We start from the raw sequence: 11,025 nt of genomic DNA on the forward strand, positions 1-11,025 counted from the left end.
TACAATTGTGATCAACCGGGTCACTTCAAAAGAGATTGCCCAAATCTAATAAATGACAAAGGTGAAAGCAGTGGCCAGAAGAATGACGACAACACAACCGCATGGTGCAAAATAATGATAATGTTGTCCTTTTTTATAAATGAGGAAGAGGAATGCATGCACTTAGCAGGTCCAGAGTCGGAATGGGTTGGTTGATACAACATCTTACCATGCCACACCGGTAAGAGAATTTTTTTTACATATATGTAGAAGGTGATTTTGGAACTGTGAGAATGGGTAACATGAGTTACTCAAAGATTGCGGGGATCGGTGACATTTGTATCAGACAAATGTCGGATGCATACTGGTTCTAAAGGACATGTGTCATGTACCTGATTTACGGATGAACTTGATCTCGAAAATTGCTTTAGACCAAGATGGATATAAGAACTATTTTGCAAATCAAAAGTGGAGACTCACCAAAAGATCATTGGTGATTGCAGAGGGAGTTGCTCGTGGCACGTTGTACAGGACAAATGCAGAAATATGACTAGGTGAATCGAACCCGGCACAAGATGATATTTCTCTATATTTGTGGCACAAAAGAATGGGTCATATGAGTGAGAAGCAATTGTAGATTCTTGCCAGGAAATCACGAGTTTCTTATGCCAAAGGTACAACAGTAAAACCTTGCGACTACTGTTTATTTGGTAAGTAGCGTAGAGTCTCATTTCAGACATCGTCTGAAAGAAAATTGAATATACTTGATTTGGTATATTTTAATGTTTGTGGTCCAATGGAAATTGAATCAATGGGCGGTAATAAATATTTTGTTACTTTTATTGATGATGATTCACAAAAATTGTGGGTTTATATTATGAAAACCAAAGATCAGGTGTTTCACATTTTTCAGAAGTTTCATGCTCTGGTGGAAAGGGAGACAGGCCAAAAGCTAAAGAGTCTCCGAAGTGACAATGGAGGTGAGTACACTTCAAGGGAATTTGAAGAGTACTGTTCAAACCATGGGATAAAACATGAAAAGACAGTTCCTGAAATCCCACAACACAATGGTATGGCTGAGAGAATGAACCGCAACATTATTGAGAAGGTGAGAAGCATGCTTAGAGTGGCTAAACTGCCTAAGTCACTCTGGGGTGAAGCAGTTCAGACAGTCTGTTACATGATCAATATGAGTTCATCAGTTACATTGGAGTTTGACATCCCAGAGACAGTTTGGACCAACAAGGAGGTGTCCTACTCACATCTAAAGGTGTTCGGTTGCAGAGCTTTTGCACATGTACCAAAGGAGTAGAGAACAAAGTTGGGTGATAAATCTGTTCCCTATATATTCATTGGATATGGAGATGAAGAGTTCGGGTACAGATTGTAGGATCCTGTAAAGAAGAAGTTCATTAGAGGCAGAGATGGTAGTCTTCTGAGAAAGTGAAGTTGGAGTTGTATATGATCAGTCAGAGAAGGCCAAAAATGGTATAATCCCTAACCTTGTTACCATTCCTTCTACTTCTAATAATCCCACAAGTGCACAAAGTAGGGCCGACGAGGTTGTCGAGCAGGGGGAGTAACCTGGTGAAGTTATTGAGCAGGGGGAGCAACTTGATGATGATGTCGAGCAAGTGGAGTACCCCACTCAGGAAGAAGAACAACCTCGACCTCTAAGGAGATCAGAGAGGCCAAGGGTAAAGTCATGCAGGTACCCATCCACAGAGCATGTCCTCATCACTGATGAGGGGGAGCCAGAAAGTCTTAAGGAGGTGTTGTCCCATAAAAAAAGAACCAGTGGATGAAATCCATGAAAGAAGAGATGGAATCTCTACAGAAAAATGGCACGTACAAGCTGGTTGAACTTCCAAACGATAAAAGATCACTCAAAAATGGTCTTTAAACCCAAGAAAGATGAAAATAGCAAGCTGATCAGATACAAAGCTCGACTAGTGGTAAAAGGCTTCGAACAGAAGAAAGGTATTAATTTTGACGAAATTTTCTCACTTGTTGTCAAAATGACTTCTATTTGAACAATCTTGAGCTTAACAGCTAGCCTAGATCTTGAAGTGAAGGAGTTGGACGTGAAAACTGCATTTCTTCACGGAGATTTGGAAGATGAGATCTATATGGAGCAGCCAAAAGGATTTGAAGTACCTGGAAGGAAACACATGGGGTGAAAACTGAATAAGAGTCTTTACGGGTTGAAGCAGGCACCAAGGCAGTGGTACAAGAAGTTTGACTCATTCATAAAAAGTCAAACTTACATAAAGACATATTCTAATCCATGTGTATACTTCAAAAGATTTTCTGACAATAATTTTATTATTTTATTGTTGTATGTGGATGACATATTAATTGTAGGAAAAGACAAGGAGTTGATCGCAAAGTTGAAGGGAGATTTGTCCAAGTCATTTGATATGATGGACTTGGGCCCAGCACAACAAATTTTAGGTATGAAGATAGTTTGAGAGCGAACAAGAAGAAAGTTGTGACTGTCTCAAGAGAAGTACATTGAACGTGTACTGGAACGCTTCAACATGAATAATGCTCAGCCAATCATCACACCTTTTGCTAGTCATCTTAAGTTAAGTAAGAAGATGTGTCCTACAACAATGGAGGGGAAAAAAACATTACCAAAGTTCCTTATTCCTTTACCGTCGGAAGTTTGATGTATCCAATGGTATGCACTAGACTTGATATTGCTCACGCGGTTAGTATTGTGAGCAGGTTTTTTGAAAATCCTGAAAAAGAACACTGGAAACAGTCAAGTGGATTACTCAGGTACCTGAGAGGTACTGCGGGAGATTGTTTGTGATTTGGAGGATCCGATCCAATCTTGGAGGGCTATAGGTGCTAATATGGCAGGTGACATTGATAACAGAAAATCCACTACTCGATATTTGTTTACATTTTCAGGGGGAGCTATATCATGGCAGTCGAGGTTGCAGAAAGTGTGTTGCATTCTCTACAACTGACGCGAAGTATATTGCCGCTACTGAAGCTGGCAAGAAGATGATATGGTTGAAACGGTTCTTTCAAGAGCTTGGATTGCATCAGAAGGAGTATGTCATCTATTATGACAGCCAAAGTGCAATAGACCTTAGCAAGAACTCCACGTACCATGCAAGGACCAAACACATCGACATGAGATATCACTGGATTCGAGAAATGGTAGAGAATGAATCTCTAAAAGTCTTGAAGATTTCTACAAGTGAGAATCTCGCAAATATGCTGACCAAGGTGGTACCAAGAGACAAGTTCGAATTGTGCAAAGAACTTGTCGATATGCACTCAAGCTAGAAGTCTGGTGTTATCTCCTTCAGGTGAATGGGTCTAGAGGGGGAGATTTATGGGGTCCATCCCCATAAATGAAAAAAAGAAAAGGAAGGAAAAGTGTGAGATTTCATCATGACTTATTTTGGATTTGATTTGCAAATTGTTAAAAATAGTAGGTGTCAGACAAAGCAATTTGCAATTGCAAATTGCAATAACCAATCATTTTGATTGTTGGAGGATTGAGCGCTCAACACTATAAAACGAGAGCTTCGCTCTCATTTCTACACACCAATCTCAGAGAGAAATATACCTGAGAGCATAGAGAGCAGTGTGAGGTATTCAAATGCAGTGTAGTCTGTGAGGAAAAATATAGAGTGTGAGCGATATTGTAGTGAGGTGAGAATCACAAAAGAGGGTTATGTCTTTTGAGTGTATAGTATTTCCTGGAGTATTTACTCGGGACTATGGAGTGTAAAATTTCTCATTATAGTGGATTACTTTGCTCCTCTTGGGCCCGTGATTTTTCCCTTATTTAGAAGGGTTTTTCACGTTAAAATCTTTGTGTCCTTGTTGTTCTTTTTATTCTTGATCACCGTATCTCGGCACTACTTTATTACTCCGCTGTTATTACCGTGAATATTATTTCTATAAGGGGTTTATTCCCAACATGTCCAAGTTGACTCGAACATTATTGAGATAGAAAAAATTATCATGAATAGTAACGACTTTGTCTATATGTTGGTGCTAGCTAAAGTTCATTTCTCAAAGATTAGTTAGATTAAATTAAAATTGTTTTTAGCGTGTAGATGACCAATTCAGTTTTTGGCCTATTTTTTTATTTTCATGATTCCCCCCGCATGACTAGTTCATATGTCTATAGTAGCTTCTGAGTTCTGACTAGCAAATAAAAAAATACTTCCAAGAACTACATATAACCTCAACTAAAATTCCAGAACTCCAACCAAAATCCTTAGGCAAATACCTCTTTTTTCTAACTTCATCCCTCCATTGTAGATATAATCCAAACTCATTAGCACAGAAAACTGATATTTCACTAGCAGTAAAGTTGCCATGGCTCAATTCAGGTCAATTCTCACAGTAATTGGCCTTATTTTTCTGTTCTCTCATTTACCGCTAATGCAAATGAACACCCTGTAGATGAAAGGCCTGAAGAAGAACAAAGCAATTCACAAGTCTATATTGTTCATTGTGAGTTCCCTGATCGTGAAGGCGCTAGCACATATCAAGATTTAGATAGCTGGTACCTTTCTTTCTTGCCTGCAACAACCTCAGATGGCTCTCGTGAGGCGCCACGATTGATTTATTCTTATCGAAACGTTCTAACAGGTTTTGCAGCTAAGTTATATCCAGATGATCTCAAGGAAATGGAGAAAAGGGAAGGATTTGTTTCTGCACGCCCCGAAAGGCAACTTGATTTGTACACTACACATAGTCTCAACTTCTTGGGGTTGCACCAGAACATGGGGTTCTGGAATGACTCAAATTATGGGAAAGGTGTGATTATTGGTGTCATTGACACGGGAATTTTCCCGGACCACCCTTCGTTTAGTGACGATGGGATGCCCCCACCCCCTGCTAAATGGAAGGGTAAGTGTGAATTTAATGTCACAAAGTGTAACAAGAAGCTCATTGGAGCGAGGTACTTCCTGTCCTCAGGGAATGGGTCACCATGGGACGAAAATGGACATGGTACACACACTGCTAGCACAGCTGCTGGAAATTTCGTGCCAGGAGCTAATATATTTGGCAATGCTAATGGAACTGCAGCAGGCGTTGCACCTCTAGCTCATGTTGCCATTTACAAAGTGTGCTCAGGTATCACTTGTTCTGAAAGTGACACTTTAGCTGCAATGGATATGGCAATAGAAGATGGTGTCGACGTGCTTTCGCTTTCCCTTGGTAGACTTACTAATAATTTCTATTCTGACAACATTGCGCTTGGTGCATTTAGTGCAATGGAAAAGGGGATCTTTGTCAGTTGTGCTGCTGGAAATTCAGGACCATCCAGTTTTTCAACGGCTAATGAAGCGCCCTGGATTTTAACAGTTGGTGCAAGTACCATTGACAGGAAAATTAAAGCTACTGCTGTGCTTGGAAACAGTGAAGAATTCGATGGGGAATCAGCTTTTCAACCAAGTGACTTTCCTCCAACACTGTTGCCTCTTGCCTATCCTGGAAGCAATGCTAGTGACTCTGATGCTAAGTATTGTACCCCTACTTCGCTGAACAACACGAATGTCATGGGAAAGATAGTGTTGTGTGAGGTTGGTAAAACTACGCGAGTTGACAAAGGAAAAGTAGTGAAGGCAGCTGGTGGTGCTGCCATGATTCTTATGAATACAGAAACCCTGGCTAACACAACGTTAGCCGAGGCACATGTCCTTCCGGTGACACACGTTACCTATGCAGATGGTATAAAAATCATAGAGTATATAAACTCAACATTAATCCCTACTGCAACAATAGTATTCAAGGGAACTATAATCGGAGATGATCGTGCTCCTGTGGTTGCTGGTTTTTCTTCCAGGGGTCCAAATTATGCAAGTCCTGGAATTCTAAAACCGGATATTATTGGTCCTGGTGTTAACATCCTAGCAGCTTGGCATGTTTCCTTGGAAAACAACACAAACACGAACTCTAATTTCAACATGATTTCAGGTACCTCAATGTCTTGTCCTCATCTCAGTGGTGTTGCAGCGCTGCTAAAAAGTAGTCACCTTGATTGGTCTCCAGCTGCAATTAAGTCAGCAATTATGACAACAGCCGATGTCTTAAACCTCGGATTGAGCTCCATCGAGGATCAAACGTACCTTCCAGCTAGCGTCTTCGCCACAGGTGCAGGGCACGTTAATCCATCAAAAGCAAATGATCCCGGCCTGATATATGACATTGAACAAGCCGATTACATAGCTTATCTATGTGGCCTAAATTACACGGATAGACAAGTTGGGATCTTTTTGCAGCGCAAAGTTAAATGTTCAGCAATAACTAGCATCTTAGAAGGTCAACTAAATTATCCATCATTTTCGATCCAAGTCAGAAGCAACTCAACAGCTCAAACATATTCAAGAAATGTGACGAACGTAGGACAAGCCAACTCAACATACAGTGTTGAAATTGATTCGCCACCGGGCGTTGATGTGAAAGTTGAGCCAACTACACTTGCTTTTTCAGAGGTGAACCAAAAGTTGAGCTATCAAGTGACGTTCACACCTTTGGCTACTAGACCAAGTACCAGTTCTAATCAGGGATCTCTCAGATGGATTTCTGAAAAGCATATTGTTAGGAGCCCAATTGCTGTTCGATTTTCCTTTTTTTAAATAAACAAATGAAGGTGCTGATCTCACTGACGTGCAGATCAAGATTTTTCATTTATGAAATAAAACCATATATCAAGATGTTAACTTTGGTTTATTATTCCGTGTATTTACTCATGTATCTTACAATGTAAATATACCAAATATTTATCAATAAAGATTTAAAGCTCGAAGCTCATATTTTCAAACTCTCTTGAGAATCTTACTAAGTCAGAAATTGACCAATACATTAAGTATGGCTAAAAAACGGAAAAACAAATAAAGGAGAAACATGGATGGGAAGACTTGTACCGAGCAATACACATGTACACATTGTTAGAATCGAAATAATCAGGTGTCACGCGAAAGCTAGTAAGACAAACCTTGAATGAAAATAAATCAGACAATGCAAGAGAAATATAACAGAGGAGACACAAACATTTAACGTGGTTTAGTCAATTAATTTACGTCATTTAATGTAGTTCAGTCAATTGATCTACATCCACAGGCGGATATGAGCAATCCACTATATAAAAAAGAGTACAAAACACAAAGAGGCAAACTAGCAGACTAACACTTGTCCGAAATTATTCCTCTAAACATGACTCTCTAACACCTTAAAAGATTCTTAATTTATTGAAGTCAAAATTTTTTATTCCAAGAGAAAGGACTAGCCAAATATGAAAAAAATTATATTTTCCTTTTTCGTAAAAGACAAAATCAATTATGGTAAATATATTGTCATTCTTTCAAGAAATTGGAAAATCAAATATGATTAGAAAATTAGAACAAATAACTAATACACATAATAATAATAATAATAATAATAATAATATTAATACAAAAGAATGTAGAAGTTGACATTGGAAATGTGCTAGACAAGATACGCGTTTCGTTTCATCAATTAATATTTCAGTTGGCCAAGAAGCAAAAGCCAAGTTGACTTCTACTTTTGTGGTTTGCAACAAAGTTTTAATTGGAACTGTATTGGATGTTTTAGTATTAATTGATGTAGCGATGTAAGTTTAGAGTTTAAATAATTGTGAAAAAGAAAATTGACTTCCGCTAAAAGTGAGAGAAATCATTTTTCACGTGACGATGAAAACAATTTTCAATAGAAAATATTTTCTGACAATAAAACACTAGAAAATAACTTGAAAAATAGATCATATCAAACACACACAGGACTTGTCGACCTGTCTCGACCTGTCAAAAGCAATTGATCCCCGACTAATAAAATAATTATGGGCGTTATCTGTGTAGTTCAGAATTCAGATTATGCATATTGGCAAATTAATAAGATTGTGAAACCTTAGAGTTATTAGCTACAGAAAATACAAGTATCAAGAAGCAAAGCTCGGTTACAATTTTTTAATAATGGAATAGTAAATATTTTAATTTACCGATTTAATAGACTTGTGCAAGTACACGTAAAGCAGTAGAGAGACCCTATAAAGTTTAAGTATCCTCAATTTAGAAAGGAGGGAGGGAGGGAGTGATAATGATATTTTCTCGAGAATCATTTCCTATACTAGAATAACAAAGCAGGAGCCAAGGATGAGTGCAATTATATTTCGGAATATTTCGTGAATTTGACACTTTATTTGGTGCACATGTGAATTATATTTGGTTCTAATTGTATCCCCCAACAACTTGTAAGTTTGATAACCTTTAACCCCTAAGGCACCTAAATTTTAGGCGCGTGAGAGTGATAAAAAATTAAAAAAATTATCTTTCAAGATATTATTTTTTAAGTGTAACTATTGCATAGTCGTAAATAATAATTTATTTATTTTTATTAAGTATTTCTTATGCTTTTTAATGTAGCAATGCATATTTACATCTTTAAATTTTTTTAGTTTCTTCTAATTGTGCATTTTTCGGGCCAAATATGTAAAAAGGACTTAATTGAAACTCCATTATTTTTGCCAAGTAAAAAGTTTAAGCAAAAATAATAGAATTCAAGCTGTGAATTTTGTTTTCTTATTTAGATGCAACAAGTATTTATTTTAACTGTTTATTTTCTCTTTTTTTACGAAGAAATCTATAATTCTTTTTTACTAGAGCTCTAGAGCTCCATTATTTTTAACTACATAAATTTTTTAGCTAAAATAATAAAATTTTAATTGTATATTTTATTACAGTATTTCATCTTTAAAAGCAATGACAATTTGTTTCAAGGCTTATTTCTCCTTTGTCCTCAGGGGCGGCCCGACGTATTTTGGGGCCTAAAGCCAAATTTTAATGAGGGGCCTTAATGTTTTAATTTTTTTATTATTATTTGAAGTCAATTTTTCTAGCTTTTTTAGATGCAAAGTTACTAATAATTTTCTTATAATTAATTTCTCCTAATAAGTCTTTCTCAATTGACAATATAGCTAACCCATTTAATCTCTCTTGAGACATTGTTGATCTTAGGTAAGATTTTATCAATTTTAATTTTGAAAAACTTCTTTCCGGTGAAGCAACGGTAACTGAAATTGTTAACATTATTCTATAAGCAATATAGGCATTTGGAAAAGAATCAAGTCTCTTTATTTGATTGAGTATATCGATTAAACTATTATCTTCTACTTGTACTATTTTCCTTAATACTTTCAACTTAGAAAATAAATCTAAACCATCAATATCGGATTGATTATTATGCTTTAAGAAAAATTCAAGATTAAGGCAATGTGTTTTTAAATTTCCATCATTTAGTGATCTTAGTTTTTTACCACTAAATAGAAAACCAAAAATATTTTCATATGCTTCAATTTGTTCAAATCTATTTTGAAGTGAAACAATAGCCTTGTCTACAATGTATAAAAAGTAATCAACTCTAAAGGACTCTTCAAGAGACTTTGAGATTTCATTAGCAACATTCTCATCAAAAAAATTCTTCCTAGATATCACACGTTTCTTACGAAATTCGGATTCAATATTCATTTCAAATGCAATTTCTTTGGCATAAATCATAGCAGTTACAAATCCTTCTTCTCTATATTTATTAAAAAAAGAAATCAAACCTTTTAATTGATCTATGGCAACATCAATATGCATGTCTTTTGACTGCATACTTTTGCTAACTGAATTAACAACAAATAATATATCATACCAAATAGTCATACCCAATAAAAATTCAAAATTTTCGAGTTCATATGTTACTAAGGAATTAGCTTCACTTTTAGTTTTTGGATCATCACTAATTTCTACTAATTTCAATAAAGCATCTCTTATTTTTGGAGTTTGAAATCTTATTGCTTTAATACTTTCAATACGACTTTCCCAACGAGTTTGTGACAATGATTTAAGAGTTAGACTAGGTACACTATCCTTTAATACTTTCCATCGCTTAGTAGAAGATGAAAATAGTGAATATATACGTTGTACCACTCCAAAAAATGATATAGCTTTTGTACAAGAATTAGCCATATCACAAAGTAACAAATTTAGATTATGACAACCACATGGTGTATAAAATGATCTAGGATTTACATCAAGAAGTCTTTTTTGCACTCCTTGATGTTTTCCCTTCATATTTGACCCATTATCATATCCTTGCCCTCTTAAATTATCAATATCAAGTCCAATATTTTTTATTTCATCTATAATAACTTCAAAAAGACCTTTTTCCGCTTGTATCATCTACTTTTAAAAATTCTAAAAAATATTTATTAATTTTTATTGGAGTTGCCGAAATATCCACACTCCGCAGTATAAAAGACATTTGTTCTTCATGACTTGTATCTGGAGTGCAATCAAGTATGATAGAGAAATATTTTGTTTCTATAATTTTTTTAATAATTTTATTCTTAATTTCACTTGTCAATAAGTTTATCAATTCATTTTGTATTCTATACCCAAGGTAATGACTATGAATTTCATCATGCTTAATTCGTCGAATATGTTCTTGCATGACAGGGTTAAATTCTGAAATCATTTCAATTAAACTTAAAACATTTCCATTATTCTCTTGATATATCTTTTCATTTTTTCCTCTAAATGCTAAATTATTTTTTTCAAGAGTTTTGATCACGGCAATAATTCTTGACAATATATTTTTTCAATGCTCTCTATCTCTATTGATTTGTTCTTGAACATCTTTATCGATTATTTTATCTTTTTACAGTCTTATTTCTAAATCAATCCATGCAGCCATGTTAATAATATGTTCATTTGTTGTTTCATGAGTTTTGAGCTTAGTACTAATATTTCTCCAAACATTACTACCTTCACTAGCTAGTTTACTACTACAAGTTCCGGAACTCAAACTAAACAACTTACAACAAAAATAAAATACTTTATCTAAGTCTTTAGAATAAACTAACCATCTTTTATCATGTCTTTCACCATTCACCAATTTTTGAATATAATGTGTAGTAGAAAAATGTCTTAAAAATGTATCATTCGGAAAATTTGTGTCAATTATTCTAATTGGCCCATTTTCTAGCAATAGATCTCTCAACTT

The 11,025-nt window shown here is 35.5% G+C and overlaps 2 protein-coding genes across 2 annotated transcripts; one reads left to right on the top strand and one right to left on the bottom strand.

The window, feature by feature from the left end:
- The first annotated feature begins 4,323 nt into the window (after positions 1–4,323).
- On the top strand, positions 4,324–6,784 carry LOC104119699 (subtilisin-like protease). Its single transcript, XM_009631272.4, has one exon. The coding sequence runs from the start codon at positions 4,644–4,646 to the stop codon at positions 6,597–6,599; it is 1,956 nt and encodes a 651-aa protein (XP_009629567.1). The 5' UTR covers positions 4,324–4,643; the 3' UTR covers positions 6,600–6,784.
- A 2,068-nt stretch (positions 6,785–8,852) lies between these two features.
- LOC138898108 (uncharacterized) lies at positions 8,853–10,202 on the bottom strand. The gene has a single exon (XM_070184145.1). The coding sequence runs from the start codon at positions 10,200–10,202 to the stop codon at positions 8,853–8,855; it is 1,350 nt and encodes a 449-aa protein (XP_070040246.1).
- Between the last annotated feature and the right edge of the window lie 823 nt (positions 10,203–11,025).

This window comes from Nicotiana tomentosiformis, chromosome 8, assembly GCF_000390325.3.
Source record: "Nicotiana tomentosiformis chromosome 8, ASM39032v3, whole genome shotgun sequence".
NCBI lineage: Eukaryota > Viridiplantae > Streptophyta > Magnoliopsida > Solanales > Solanaceae > Nicotiana > Nicotiana tomentosiformis.

Bases quoted from the DNA above. Each gene is read 5' to 3' on its own strand.
- LOC104119699 (XM_009631272.4), top strand. From the start codon at position 4,644: ATGGAGAAAAGGGAAGGATTTGTTTCTGCACGCCCCGAAAGGCAACTT.
- LOC138898108 (XM_070184145.1), bottom strand. From the start codon at position 10,202: ATGATACAAGCGGAAAAAGGTCTTTTTGAAGTTATTATAGATGAAATA.